Genomic DNA, 15,837 nt, shown 5'->3' with positions numbered 1-15,837 from the left:
CTTAATCACATAACTATTTACACAGGCTTGACAGGAAACAGCCAGGCACATTGCTGCCAGGCTGGTTCACAGGATCATTCCTTTTTCTCCCCAGTCTCCCTGATGCTTGGCTCTAAATCAACCCTTTCATACCATAAGACAGAAGGTATGTGTATAATTATCCCAGACTTTTAAATTACAGTTACTATTAATGATCAAGCTTAGAAGACTTTGATATTAGAGACATAAAAAATCTGACACAAAGTATATGTACAATTATCAGTAAATAAGCTAACATTTATAATCCAAGCAGTCTCTTGGGACTATGAATCAGCACACATGCAGCTTATTCTTATATCCATCTAACAATCATTGACTGTTGGCCATGAGCCAAGCACTATCTAGGCTTTGATGAAAATAACAGTAATTAAGACAGGTGTCATGCATGGAGTATGGTCAACCAGGGAGCACACCCAAGCTCCAGTGGCCGTACTTTCTACTGACCTTTCATTATGTAGCCTTGACTGATTGAATCATGAACCACATAGTGATTGAACTCCTTCTCCGGCCCCTCTTTCTTCCTGAGTCAAGCTGAACACAAAAAGCTCAAATCCTCAATCCCGTTGGCACATGATTGGCCTTTCTGTTTTGCTGACTCACCATCTCATTAGAATAAACTCTCAGGTTCAGTCCAGTGAGCTCAGCAGGACTAACACAACACTCTTAATACTCAGGAAATTCCAAGGGTTTAGGTTATTTCCCAGGAGATCAGACAAAGGCCAGACCTCTTACTACACAGTTTGAAAAACAATATCAAGGGGAAAGGACTAGGGTGCAGTTGGATTTGGGCTACTACCAGAATAGAAAGATCAGAGCTGCCAAAGGATGGTAGGGAAAATAGTGGACAGGCCAGAGAAATAGGGACAGCCAATTCAGTAGGGACTCTTGAGGTAGCAAAAGGAGTTTGTGTTTTCTTCTAACTATAATTGGAAACTATTATTGTAAACAAGGAAGTAACAGAACAATTTCTGTTAGGTGGTCCAGTGATTAGGTTTCTGCATTTTCACTGCTGAAGATGAGTTCAATTCGAGCGGGCAAAATAAGATCACTGCAGGGTGAGGCAAAACAGAAAGAAAGAAAAAGAAAAGAAAGAATTTCCTTTTAAAAGAGAAAAATAGAAAAATTTGAAGATGTTATACTATGAACTTGATGTTAGAGAAATGGGTAGCCTCCAGAAGCTAGTGCTAGGCACACTATTCCAGAACATAGCACCTTGGCATATAGAATATCTTAAGATGAAGGCATCTAAGAAAACTGCAGGAGGAAGGCACCTTTTTTTCCCTGAAAGCAGAAATATAAATCCCACATATGAAAGGTAACTTCCCTGTACCAGGTAGCAAGAAGATGTCTTTATCACCAAGGGGAAGGCTATATAAACAAACCTGTTTTTTCTTCACAATTTACTTCACAATTGACCCTTACCCTGAGCCCCTTTGTTTCATCAATTCCTCACTATTGTTTCTTTGCCTAAAATGGATTGAAACTTCCTGCTCTGGCCACTTCTTCAGGTCTTCAATCTCTTGTGAGGTCTCTCAAGTAACACATGTAAACATGCAATAAATTTGTATGCTTTTCTCCTGTTAATTTGTCTTTGTCAGTTTAATTTTCACAGCCAGGGATCCTCAGAGAGTTGATTTTTATTTTTTATTAAAAAATTTTTTTATTGATGGGTATTTGCTGTACAATATTATATAAGTTATAAGTGTAGAATATAGTGAGTCACAATTTGTAAAGGTTATAGTCCATTTAGTTATTGTAAACTATTGTAAACTACTATATCCTTGTAGTTTATCTTACACCCTACCCCTGTATTGCCCCTCCTTGAAGGTTGCTTTTTAATATGATACCACTGCACTTCTAGGAACAAGTTTCTACACTGGGTACTTATTGCTAAGTAACGAATCACCCTAAACATTACTGGCTTAAAATAACACTCAGTTGTTATTATTCATATGTCGAGGTGTCAGCTGAGTGTGGCTAATCTAGTCCTCAACTCAGCTGGGCTTTTCTGCTTCAAGCTGCAGTGGCTAAGCAGCTCAGCTTCTCATTACAAGTCTATGAGTTGGCTGGGACAACTATTCCACTTGTCTCCTATCCTAAGACTAAATGGCTGATCAAAGCAGTTTCTTCTTATGACAGTCAGTTCCTTATGGTGTTCAAGAGTGAATGGCGGGGACTTCCCTGGAGGTCCAGTGGTTAAGACGCTGCACTGTCAATGCAAGGGGAGAGAGTTCAATCCTTGGTTGGGGAACTGAGATTCCACATGCTGTGGCCAAAAGATAAAAGAAAAAGGTGAATGGAAACAGGCAAGGCATCTCAAGAGGTCTTGGAATAGACATATTGTCAATTTCTACATGCCACTGGTTAAAGCAAATCATGTGGCCAAATGCGAAGTTAAGAGGTGGGGAAATACACTTTGCCATGATGAGACCATACCAAAGATGAGGATTCCGGGAGGACTGAAGGACTGAGGTTAGTAATTCAATCTTTCACACCACTGTTCAAGATCCACCAAATTTCTATATCTTCCTCAAAACCTTCTAGTAGTATTTCCATCCCCAGTGCTCCTCCTGTCTCTAGACATGTGCTGGTATTTCATACCCTTTTAGATAACTTCCACTCAAAAGTCATCCTAGTCTAGAAATTAAGGAATATGATTCCAGATTTTTCAAAGTTGGAAGGGACTCTAAAGGTTATAATGCCCCAAATATGTTTAGATCTGAAGGAAAATGCAGACTCTGGTTGAGGAAGAAAGAAAGAAACAAGCCTAGCAGAGGCTATAGTGTTCTTCACTTAAACATCTCACAGACACCCACATCAGACAAGACCATTCTGTGCTTGTGATGGAGTGAGACAAAAACAAATCCACTCTATGATCTTGTCAGCACAGGCAATAACAAAACAAGAACACAAAGCAAGCCACAAAATTGACCATACACCTCCCTCTCTTGGCTAACTGCAGTAATTGCTACATCTTTACCAATTGCAATTTATTTATTTAATTTTGGCCCCACTGCCAGGCTTGTGGGATTCTGGTTCATCAACCAGGGATGAAACCTGGGCACCTGCAATGGAAGCTCAGAGTCCTAATCACTAGACTGCCAGGAAATTCCCACCAATTGCAATTTTAGCCCACTCTGTTCCTTTACTTTCTAATAAAAATTATTGGAATAGTCACTCCTACAACAGCCCACTGCTTTCTGACAGCATTCATCCAGAACAAACCCTTCTTTCCTTGAACCTCCCCCAAATCACCCAACACAGTCCTAAATCCTGTAATATCTAGTGCACCTGCTCTCACTGATGCACTCCTCATCTCCCAGCCCCACGTGGTGTGTGAAATCCACACTACTGTAACAAGTACCAACAAATCCAATTTCATTAGGCTACAGGTGGGCTTTGGCTGGTGGCCTTCAACATGGTCACAGGCAAGCCAGGCCCCACTATCAGCCTCCAGCGCTCACTCCCATCCACATCAAATTTGGCCCTAGACTTTTAGTTCCTCAGATACAGCAAAATCTCTCAGTATCTAAAGCCAAGAGGAACTTCCCACAGATTTCTCAGAACAAAAATTGAAACAAAAAGTATTCTTTGTTCATGATGTATCTATAATTTTTCAGTAATCAAGTATTCACAGAAGGGAACAGTCACTCCATTGTGCATTTCATGCTCACATTCCATCCTCTTTCCTACATCTTTAAGTCAAATCTTAATGGGTAATTTTCCAAAGAAACTCATACAAGAACTTGGAGAATTCTGGTGTTCCCTCCATTGTTCTATAAACAAGGCTTTGTATCTCTCCCCCTCCCCCTACCACCTCTCTTTTCATAAGAGAGTAGCATGGAAGGCCTTGTATTTCTTATAACACCTCTCTGTGAAAACCTAAAAGTAAGATCAGACCAATAATGAATTCATGATTGTTGGTTGGTTGCTTAGTCACTAAGTTGTGTCCAACTCTCTACAACTCAAAGGACTGTAGCCCATCAGGCTTCTCTGTCCATGGGATTTCCCAGGCAAGAATACTGGAGTGGGTTGCCATTTCCTTCTCCAGGGGATCTTCCCGAACCAGCCACTGAATCCATGTCTCCTGCATCGGCAGGTGGATTCTTTGCTGCTGAGCCACCAGGAAAGCCCTGATGAATTCATAGCCTGCTTCTAAGATTCTAAACTCTGTGTTTTCATGTTTTCTATAGCCCGTCCTCCAGAGGGTTAATGTAGCCCTTCTTTGGAGGACTTTATCCCACCAAGTAACAGAAAGACAGGGTCAGTGGGGGGGATTGTGGGAACTACTCAGAGTGGCTCCTGTAACCCCAACTCCTTCCTTATATCCTCTTATTTATCCCTTGCACAATCCAATCTCACTTTATTGGCTCCCATACATTCCCTTCCTGAGTCTCTTCTTTATTCTAGGAACTCTCTGTTTCAAAAGTATTTCCAGGAATATGACTCAGAGATGTCACCCCTCAATCAGTCCTCAGACTCTTGCTGCAGGGGCACATGTTTAACCTCACTCCACCCCAGGAATGCTGCCCTTCTACACAAAAATCCATCACATCTTCCTCAGGCTTCTTCAGTTCCTTTCTACTCACCCTTTTCATATGCAAATCTGTTGTGCTATAACGCACATATTTTTTTTCTTCTAGTTTTATTGGGCTCTAAGTCACAGAGCACTGTATGTGTTTTAGGTGTATAGCATAATGATTTGACTTAATTCGTGCAGAGCCAGCAGCTGCCTCTTCACCTGTAGCATCCATGTAAAGAACAGGATAAAGCTCCTGTGGACCAGCAGCAGCCAGGAGAAACCTGGTCCCAGTCCAGATCTAAATCAGAATCTGTTTTTAATAAGACCCTCCAGTGGAGCATATGCTCACTAAAGTTAGAGAAGCGCTGCTCTGGGAGGGATGGGAATGGGGAGGGGTTGTAATAGCAATAATAAATTATCTGAGATGTTTGACTATGGAAACTGTACTTAGAGGCTGTTAAACGGGTGGGGAGAATCTGTGATGGGAACACAGAAAACCAAACAAAGGATATAAGTTCAATCATTTAACTCCCTCCCTTCCCCATCTCCCCCAAACACACACACACAAAATTGTACAGGAAAATAAAAGTAATTACATACAAAACTTGGTTTCATAAAAATATAATCACATAACCATGGTATAGGAAACACTGAACAAAAATGGCATACTTCTTTTGGTGATATAAAAGAATGGTGTTAGTCAGGGTTCTCCAGAGAAACAGGACCAATAGGATATATATTAAAGAAGGTTTATTAAGAAGGATAGGTTCATGTAATTATAAAGGCAAAGAAGTCCCACAATCTGCCCTTTGTAACCTGGAGGTCCAGAAAAACTGGTGGTGTAGTTCTGGTCCAAACATGAAGACCTGAGAAGCAGGGGAGACAGTGATGTAAGTCCAGGCAGAGTCCAAATGCCAGAGAACCAGAAGTGCCAACATCTGAGGGCAGGGCCTGGAAGTTTCAGATCAGACAAAGAGCAAATTCGCCCTTCCTGCATCTTTTTGTTCTGTTTAGGCGCTCAAAGGACTGGATGATACCCACCTGCATTAGTGAGAGCAATATCCTCACTTACTAATGCAAATACTTATCTCTTCTGGCAATATCCTCACAAACACAGCCAGAAATAACATTTTACCAGTTACTTGGTAGTCCTTAGCCCAATCAAGGTAACACATGAAATCAACCATCATAAGAACTAAATCATCACTGACCATACTAGAGCATCAAAAAGTAATATCTAAAAATCAATTCATCAAGAAATAGCAACATAAATTGTTCCTCTTGAGAATGCCTAGATAAATACCAGATAAAGCAACAAAGCATTTGAAAAGGCTGTTTCTAGGGAATGAGGACACATAGGGTGAAACTGGTGATTTTCTTATAAGCTCGTTACACTATTTATTTAAAAAAAAAAACAAAAAAGCTTTGTATGGATGACCTTGACAGAAAAGAAACTGACTGTTGTTTTTTTTTCTTTTAATGCTAGTGGTTACCTCAGTAAAATGCAGTTGGAGGTCAAGTAAGACAAGGGTGAGAGTAATCATTGGCTCTGACTAATTTATAATATTGGGAAATTTGAATGGCGTATGACGAAAAGCGGAGTGTGGTGGGGAGAAGCCCTTCTATTTTTGTATTCAATTTGCTCTTATACAGAGCACATCACATTCTTCAGCCCAAATAGTTTCATGTCTAAGAGAAAGAGTTTATGTGTTTAGTCTCCAGAACAGCAGGAAATTGCTCATAGCAGCCCCACATCACAAAGGCACCCCACAAACAATGGGAGTCATGACAGGTGGGGGCATCTAGAATCTCTGTTCACTGATGGAGCCTGGAAAATTCAGAGATCCTGTCCAGTGTTGTTGGTTTCTGTTGAAGTGACTCAGATATTATCCAACCGGAACCTTGGTTGCCACATAATAGCTTGAGTTCTATTAGCTGTCTATTTCCTGGCTCCTTTCCTTCAGTCTAGCTCTCTTAGGTAAAATTAGTTCTTCCCCCTCCCCTCTTCCCAAATTATTATTAGATATTTTGACAATGCAGAGCAAGGGAGAGAAGTCTAATCAGAATGAATTAAGGAGAGGAAACTTATCAGTGAAATTAGTGAAAGTTAAGCACAAACAAAAGCTGAAAATGAGGCGGGTACATCTCAAACTAGGAAAGCCAAGGACTGGTTGGTGTGATTTAAGCTGCAAATTCTACTTCAGTCTATATGCTGATAAGAGATCAGAGAGTATGAACTCAAAGAGCTCAGTTTAGGAGGGGAAGAGAGACTTGGAAACAAAAGACAAAAATAAATGCATGTGCATCTCAGAGTAGGATTCAGGTCACGTTCGTGCCAGCAAAGAGGGATCAGGAAGTTGTCCATGTCACAGGATAAACCTGGCCCATCTTCCTGGAGAGTCGATTTCAGTTGGAGGGGGTAAAGTCTAGTCAGAGTCACATTTCTTTTGAAATTTCACATTTAATGCAGTAAAATGTCTTAATTTACCTTAAACGTTATGATAAGACTGAAGACTTTAAAAGTGTTTCTCACGTGAGCTAGCCAATGCTGGGAGACTAGGGAGAAAAGGCAAAGAGAAAGGAAGCAGGAAGGCCACTAGATCTTATAGCATTTTCTTGATGAAATTAAGGTGCTTGAACTGGATGCTGGGGTCACCTTGCAGACATGCAGACATTTTTAAGCAAAAAGTGACAAGATCAGATTTGTATTTGAGAAAATTGATTCTCCTGGCACTCGGGCATATCCACTGAAGCAAATATCTTTTTCTTTTCTTTTCTCTTTTTTGAGCAGTTCTCTTTTGTTGGTCTTGATCACAGTCTCAATTAAAAGGCAAAGAACAAATGAATGGTGAAGGGTTTTTGCCACATATATAATACAGAGCTGATGCTTTCAATTTTTAAAAAATTCACACATATTGATTTTTTTAAAAAAAAGCACCAGACTCTGTCAAAAAAAAAGGCAATTACTTGAAAAGTTTACTTCCAGAATATATTAAAATATATAAATATGAAAAATGACCAACCTCACTATCATATTAATGCATAATAAAGTAATAATTTGGTCAGTTTCATCCAGCCCATTAGTGATGAAGAGGAAGAATAGACCTCAGTGCTGGTGAGAAGGACATTTCCACTGATGGTGTGATTGGATTGACATTTCAGGAAGAAGCTTTGACAGTATGTTCATACCCTTTGGCCTAATGATGGTATTTCTGGGAATTCAGCAGAAAGTGTATCAGTAAGTTAACAAAGATGTGGACAAAGACTTGTGTATAAACTGCACTATTTATAATAGGCAAAAAACCCAAGATGTGCCATGATCTCAGGAATTATAGGAACCTTCAATATGATATAATATAGCTATGAACAGTGTTGCAAATTACATAAAAGCGTTAGTCGCTCAGTCACGTCTTACTCTTTGTGACCCAATGGACTGTAGCCTGCCAGGCTCCTCTGTCCATGTGATTCTCCAGGCAAGAATACTGGAGTGGGTAGCCATTCCCTTTTCCAAGGGATCTTCCCAACCCAGGGAACGAATACTGATCTCTGGAACTGCAAGCAAATTCTTTATGGTCTGAGCTACCAGGGAAGCCCAAATTATATAAAAGTATATCAAATTATAGAAATCATCAGTTCTATCACTGGAGTTTATCATTGCTTGTTGACATTATGAATGATTTCTACCTTTAAAAATACATATCTTTAAAATGTTTTCTATGACAATAAGGGGTTTAACCCAAAACAGGGAGTTGTAGGCCTCATAAATTGCTTTTAGGGAGGTAGCTTTGCAGAGAGGCAACTCTGGGCCCTGAAAACTGAATCATACCTATGCATTCTCAGCCTATCTTTAGTTTTCAGCTCATATAAATAATAATAGAATAACAACTTCCCCTCTTCTAAATCCCTATTATATGCTAAGCACTTAACATACTTAATCTCATTTAATCTTTGCAACACTACTCCAAAGAAGGTATTATTAACAATATTTCCATTTTAGAGATTAAAAAAGTGAGGCTTGGAGATGGCCCAAGGCTTTGCATCTTATTTTAGTGTTTTCTTAAATCCTCTTTCTTTTTCACTCTGTCCCCTTCTGTAAACAGATTATCAATGCATATCCTAATTTCTAAACTGAAGACCACAAATCCATAGACCCTTCTCCTCTCTGGAACTTTTTTTCCCCCAAAGTAAATACATCAGGGATGAGGAGGGAGTGTGTTGGGGTGGAAGGGTGGGGGGAGGCAGGCTTTCCTGAGAGTACTTCCCCCTTCCTTCTCCTTTAACTTTTGCCAATGGGGCCACAACCACCTTTCTCATTTGGTAGCAGAAGCTTGATGGTGCCTTTTCCTCCAACATCAGAGGTCAGTATCTGGGATTATTCTCACCCCCCGAGAGAGCCAGCAGCCAGAGTCATTTTCTCTTTGCCGGGCTCCTTCCTCCCTAGTCCCAGGCCCCCTACTCTTCAAGCCCTTTAGCTCTCTTCAGCTCCCCTTTCTTGTTCTGTCTCCTCCAGCCTTTCTTCTTTCCTGCTCCTGCTTATTTCCCTGGTCTCCATCTCTGCCTCCATCACTGTATCTTTATTATCATTGCTAAAAGCAGATGTCAAATTATTGTGTTTGAAAAAAGAGATTTTTTTGACACAGTGGCTCCAAGACTTGTCTATTTATAATACATGAAACCGTTAATGGGTACTATGCATCACAATTGCCTTCTCCTAAGACTCTCTTGGGGGGCTTAGGGCCCATTTTGCTGTTTTGGACAGACAAGACTGGCTAACCTTAGGTTGGTAGGTGGATGTGAGCTGACAGCAGCCTGGACTGAAAGTCTACCCTTCGCAGGAGAGGAGGAAGTTTAAGGTGCAAATGATGCTTTGCAAGTTGAAAAGAACTGCTGGGAGGATGCAGGAGCATGGTGTCTCAATAACCCCTAGTTATTGCCTATTCTTTCATCTCTCCTAGGCTGAAGTTCCCGACAAACTCAAGCCCACCAGCATCTTGCTGCCCAGAAAGGTTGGAGATGGCAGTCTTTCCAAACTCCTGCCTCCTGGGGTGTCTGCTTATTTTCATTCTCCTCCAGCTGCCCAAGCTGGATTCTGGTAGGTCCGGAAACCATCAGACTTGTTCTCCAAATCCCTTTTAGGCTGGAAGGGGTTGGCAGGCCTAGACTAGGAGGTAAGTAGGAAGAGGGATTGAGCCGAGTAGAGAGGGAGCCTCGAATTATCTTTCTGGGTGGAACTTTGTTTCAATGATGTCCTGTCTTTTTCTCTCAATTATAGGATAATTTCTAGCCTACAAGCTTGAAATTTCTCAGTAATTGTAAGCAATCCCATTTGGCTGTCCTTAGCGACTTCCCCAAGGGCCCAGATGGACTCCTGGAGCTGTAGTGGGAGAGTGCCCTTCATTGGGATCCTTGTCTGTATCAGTCCTCAACTCCCACCTCCACATTCCGTCCGACTCTCTTGGTGTTTTGGCAGCTCGCTTTGACGTGATCGGACCCCCGGAGCCCATCCTGGCGGTGGTGGGTGAAGATGCAGAGCTACCCTGTCGCCTCTCCCCCAACGTGAGCGCCGAGGGCATGGAGCTGCGCTGGTTCCGGGAGAAGGTCTCGCCCGCGGTGTTCGTGAGCCGAGAAGGGCGAGAGCAGGAGGGAGAGGAGATGGCTGAGTACCGGGGAAGAGTGTCGCTGGTGCAGGACCACATCGCCGAGGGCAGCGTCGCTGTGAGGCTACAGGAGGTCAAAGCCTCTGATGATGGGCAGTACCGATGCTTTTTCAGGCAGGACGAAAACTACGAAGAGGCCATCGTGCATCTGAAGGTGGCTGGTGAGTGGATGGGTCTTGACTTTCTCCAGTCACTCCATGCGAGATAATATTTTCCTGTGGCTCTGTTACTTTGGAACCCATCAGACTTGTTCCCCAAATCCGTTTTAGGCTGGAAAGGGTTGGCAGGCCTAGAGTAGGAGATAAGTAGGAAGAGGGTTTGAGTTGAATAGACAGGGAGCAGCGAGTGATTTTTCTTCTGGGAAGTTTGTTTCCACGATGTCCTGCTTCTTTCTCTCAATTGTAAGATAATCATTTCCCCATGTTAATAATTAAATAAGTGTAAGAAGTAATGACTGTATAACATTCTCTTCTATTAGTGCATCATAACTTGCTTGGTCAAAGCCCAAAATTGAGCATTTAAGTTGTGTCTGCTATTCACCATTTACAGTAAGGCTGTAGTGAGCAACCCCAGTGCTTACTTGGTGGCTTAGTACCTAAAGATTGATTTTGTGAGATTGTAGAACATGGTGGCTTGTTAAGGGTCTTGACCTACCTACAAAAGTTTTGGTTTTGTTTCTTTTTTTCTTTAAGCCAGAATTCAGAGTGAAACTATAAGGAAATGGTAAACACTCAGGAACAAAGTATATTTTGAAGTCTGATTTTCCCGCCTGGCACCAAGCAAGTTTCTTTCTGAGCTATATTTCCTACTATAAAACTTGCCAAACAAGATTTTGCAAGAATGAAAAAAAAAAAAAATCAATATTGGAACTTCCCTGGAGGTCCAGCACTTCCAATGCAGGGGGCATTGGTCAGGGAACTAAGATCCCTCATGCCTGAAATATGAGAAACTGCTTTGTCAATTTTAAAAGCATTATATATTTGTAAAATATTACTGTGCAATGTATATTGCTTTTTATGCATCTATTCAAATAAAGATGAAGTTTGAAAAATACCTGGGTGAAATGCAGGTCCCTGTTTCATAACAGGGTGTCCCACATGGTAGCATCATATATAATTCATCTTTCCTTTTTAAGGAAGTTTCTTAAAGATTGGTTATAAAGCCCTGGAGATTTGATAGCATAAAACTGTCATTGTTACCTTTTACGAATGATAGACACCTTTGAGAATTTGCTGAAAATGATGGCCCTTTTATGAAAAGAATACACATTCTCACATATATACACAATATATGGAATATGACTTGGAATATGACTTTAAGCCAATAGTTGTTTCATCTCTGATATGATATCTTCTTTTATGGATACCTCAGTTCCCTTGTGTAGTAAAACATGGAGATGGGTCCCTTTCATTTCCAGTTCCTTTGGCCTTCTCTTTCTCAAACTATATAGCCCTATGGTTATAAGGCTCCCAGAAGGGTGTCCATTAAAGGAGTAAGGCGCCTTCTTTCTCCATAGCTCTGGGCTCTGATCCTCACATCAGTATGGAAGTTCAAGAGAGCGGAGAGATCCAGCTGGAGTGCACCTCAGTGGGATGGTACCCAGAGCCCCAAGTACAGTGGCGAACTCACAAGGGAGAAGAATTTCCATCCATGTCAGAGTCCAGGAATCCTGATGAAGAAGGTTTGTTTACTGTGAGAGCTTCAGTGATCATCAGGGATACCTCCATGAAGAATGTGTCCTGCTGTATCCGGAACCTCCTTCTTGGCCAGGAGAAAGAAGTAGAGATTTCCATACCAGGTCAGTAAAACAGGTGCTAGGTTCCTTTTTGACACAGTTTCAGGGTTACATTACATGGGACATCTGCCCAGCCACAACCTCCTGGCAGACTTGTCTATTTTCATCACCTTAAACTTTCCCCACCTAAACTCCTGCCCCCTGAGCCCCACCAACTTCACTAGAGATTCTGAAGGCATAAGTTTTATACCTAGATCTCACAGACATTCCAGATTTTTCATCTTAGAAGAGGTATCTTAGATAGGAAAGTCTTCCAGATTTTCTTAGGAGATATATCTTGGAAAAGCTTTGTCTCTGAAGGGTGTGGTCTTCCTGATTCAGAGCCTTCTGGATCTAGCTAAATTAGCTCTCCTCTTTCCACCCTTACCTCCCCCTCCTCCCTATCCCATGCTAGAGCTCTAAGTTTCCAGAGTCTTCACACTCTACCTGTGGTTCCTCCAGGAACTTTTCCTTATTCTTGGGTCATTGAGTCCCCTTCTGTTGCACACAGAAGTGATATTTCCCCTTCCTTATTTACTTCCCTCATCCCCTTGGCTCCCATCCTCCATTGATGGCTAAGGAGAAATTTCCATGATAACATGAATTGGTCCATTATATTCTTTATTCCACAGGTCCTGTCCCTAAATGACTCTTCTTCATCTTCATTCCTCTTTTTCTCTGCTCTCTCTTACCTAAGACCAAAATTTATCTGAAAACCTCAGAGTGGTATTGGAGGGACTCTCTTGCCATGGGAGGAATGTGAGAGGTCCAGATCATCCTCTCTTCCAGCCCCCTTTGGAATCAGGAGAGGAGCTAGATCTGCTCTGAGTTTCTCAACAAATGTCCTTCTTGGCGATTTTGTTCTAGCCTCCTTCTTCCCAAGGCTGACTCCCTGGATGGTGGCTGTGGCTGTCATCTTGGTGGTCCTAGGACTTCTCACAATTGGGTCCATATTTTTCACTTGGAGACTATACAAGGAAAGATCCAGACAGAGGAGGAATGAATTCAGCTCTAAAGGTAAGTCATAGAATCCCAGTCAACTTGTCAGGAGTGCTTCCACATGAGATCGAACCCAAGTCCTTTAGGATGACTGCCAATAGGAAGATAATTGATTCCAGAATTCTAAAAATCAGAGGGGATTATAAAGCTCCTGAATTGAGTGGCATCCAATATGAAGAATAACAGAGGTTTGGGTATAAGATGAGTCAAAAGCAATTCTAATTGAGATAATAGACCTGATGTTTATTCATTATTAACCTTCAGACTCTATCCTTACTTTTAACTTGGTTTCTCAGTAATGATTAAAGATCTGATACCAAGTGAGTAGGAACTTCCTGCATATTTCTTAGAAAACAAAACAAAATCCTTGTTCTTCATTTGTTGTTAATGCCTCAATAATCAGGTAGTTATGAATTAAACGGTTTCTCCTTTATCTGTTTCTCACACCTGTTTTGTTCCCCCCCTCACACCCAGGCTAGAAGGTCATTAAGGTATTTCTGTTTGTTTTCCAGAGAAACTCCTGGAAGAGCTCAGTAAGTTCTATGTTCTTGTTCTTTTTTCATCCACAAAGTTGTCTCTCTCTTATTATAAAACATGTCAATAACACTCTTTCCCCCTCCCCCACCCTCTCTCACTACAGAATGGAAAAAGGCTACATTGCATGCAGGTCAGTGACTCTGAATATCTTAAGGGCTCTGAGGTGCTACCCTGCGGGTATTCAAAGCCCTCCAATACTTGGAAATAAAAACCACTAATATATAGAGGGGAAAGGTGATGGCAAATGGCCTCAACATTATCCTTGAGGCATATAAAGGACCCTTGGAAGATGGCTAGAAGGCAAGCCCCCTCTGACAGGGTCCCATGGGGTACTGGGGACAGTCAGTTGATACATCACCCTATGGCTGTGGATGGAAGAGGGGAAAAGAGACAGCTGAGCAGGCCAAACAGTTCCCTTCCTGAGAAGACCTGTCAACTGCTAGAGCAGGTCTCCACTTCTTCAGAGAAGAAAGGATGGTTCTTTCAACCATCAGTGACATTCACTGATACAGAGACTCACTTTCTCTCTGCCTCTAGTGGACGTGACTCTGGATCCAGATACCGCCCACCCCCACCTCTTTCTGTATGAAGATTCAAAATCTGTCCGACTGGAAGATTCACGTCAGAAACTTCCTGAGAAACCAGAGAGATTTGACTCCTGGCCCTGTGTGATGGGTCGTGAGGCCTTCACCTCGGGGAGACATTACTGGGAGGTGGAGGTGGGAGACAGGACGGACTGGGCAGTTGGGGTGTGTAGGGAGAATGTGACGAAGAAAGGATTTGACCCCATGACTCCCGAGAATGGGTTCTGGGCTGTGGAGCTGTATGGAAATGGGTACTGGGCTCTCACCCCACTGCGGACCCCTCTCCCACTGGCTGGACCCCCCCGCCGGGTTGGGGTCTTCCTTGACTATGAATCAGGAGACATCTTCTTCTACAACATGACTGATGGATCCCATATCTATACTTTCTCCAAGTCCTCTTTCTCTGGTCCCCTCCGGCCCTTCTTCTGCTTGTGGTCCTGTGGTAAAAAGCCCCTGACTATCTGCCCAATCACTGATGGGCTTGAGGGAGTCACAGTAGTTGCTGATGCCAAGGACATTTCGAAGGAGATCCCACTGTCCCCCATGGGGGAGGACTCTGCCTCCGGGGATATAGAAACCCTCCATTCTAAACTAATCCCTCTCCAGCCCAGCCAAGGGGTGCCTTAAGAAATACTCCAGCTCAGCTCTTTCCCTCTACTCTAACCCCCTCTTCCACCACTCCCAGGGCTTCATCTGCCAGCTTTACTCAGCCCCTGTTTCTTCCTATTGGGTAGGGATTAATTAATCTTGAGAAGGTTGTGTTGCTGCTGATAGAGTGTGAGGAATAGGCCCTTCCTAATCTGTTTCTGTAACAATAGTCAAGGGGCAGGGAGGTGACTCAAACTGCTTCTTGTGGTCTCCCATCCCAGAGGCCAAATCCTCTAGAGAGGGAATTGCAGTTTGGGCATCAAGATGGAGTTAGGTCGGCATGGGGTTTTGACAGAAATATCTTGATGTCCAGGATAGGGGTTATAGAGGAATAGGTTTTAAGGAAGCAGAAAACCCAAAGGGTTCTGGGAAGGGAAAACCAGTGGCTGAAATCCCATAAAGGAACTTGGAGGGGACATCATGATAGAGGAAAATGAGGTGAACTCAGGCCAGCGATGGACCTCTGACTTGTCCCTAGAGTTATAAGGCCCACATCTCAGTTTTTCTAAGTCATTCCTACAGGGTGGATCTGAGCAATGGGAAGGGGAGTAAAGAAGGTGAGGAGGTCAGATAGAATGAGAGAGGAGAGAATTTTAAACAAAATGCAAAGGGGCTCTTTCCAACCTCACTTTGCTGATTCCACAAGTTGCTGGTTCTCTTCTTCCTTTTGATCTAGAATCTCTCCACTTCAGAGGCATTTTCAGGCGTCATCTTTCAGTGATATCACCACTTTATTGGCCATTGTCTCATGGCCAATGGCCCTGTTTCACCAACATGTGGTTTAAAACTGCTCAACCACACCTTTAATTAGGTTTAACCACCATCCACTTCCATACTGAGCCACGAATCACTCTCTCCCCACCCAACTTTCCTACTTGCTGCTTCTCCTCAGGGTACCCTGAAAGTTGCATCATTGTGCTCAGCACAGCTAGATTGATTGCGTTTGTTTGTATTTGCATTTTCCTGTATATGTGTGTCTTGTCCAGGCTCCCACCTTCCATTTCCATTGGGTTTTCCAGGATCAATGTCACCCATGGTCTTAACCTAATAAATAAGTCTGTCTGATTGTTGAAAACA

General features: G+C 42.4%; 1 protein-coding gene across 1 annotated transcript in view; it reads left to right on the top strand.

Annotated features, from left to right (window-relative positions):
• The window catches only part of BTN1A1 (butyrophilin subfamily 1 member A1), a 19,924-nt gene extending 4,087 nt beyond the window's left edge, over window positions 1-15,837 (top strand). Inside the window, exons 2-8 of the mRNA XM_043450753.1 lie at window positions 9,517-9,653; window positions 10,032-10,379; window positions 11,735-12,016; window positions 12,860-13,009; window positions 13,504-13,524; window positions 13,632-13,658; window positions 14,066-15,837. Of these exons, the coding sequence (XP_043306688.1) occupies window positions 9,575-9,653; window positions 10,032-10,379; window positions 11,735-12,016; window positions 12,860-13,009; window positions 13,504-13,524; window positions 13,632-13,658; window positions 14,066-14,739 (1,581 nt within the window). The 5' untranslated portion in view covers window positions 9,517-9,574 and the 3' untranslated portion in view covers window positions 14,740-15,837. The remainder of the gene's footprint in view (window positions 1-9,516; window positions 9,654-10,031; window positions 10,380-11,734; window positions 12,017-12,859; window positions 13,010-13,503; window positions 13,525-13,631; window positions 13,659-14,065) is intronic.

This window comes from Cervus canadensis, chromosome 28 (genome assembly GCF_019320065.1).
Source record: "Cervus canadensis isolate Bull #8, Minnesota chromosome 28, ASM1932006v1, whole genome shotgun sequence".
NCBI lineage: Eukaryota > Metazoa > Chordata > Mammalia > Artiodactyla > Cervidae > Cervus > Cervus canadensis.
Note: the sequence above shows the minus strand (reverse complement) of the source record. Positions and strands in the feature narration are given on the sequence as shown.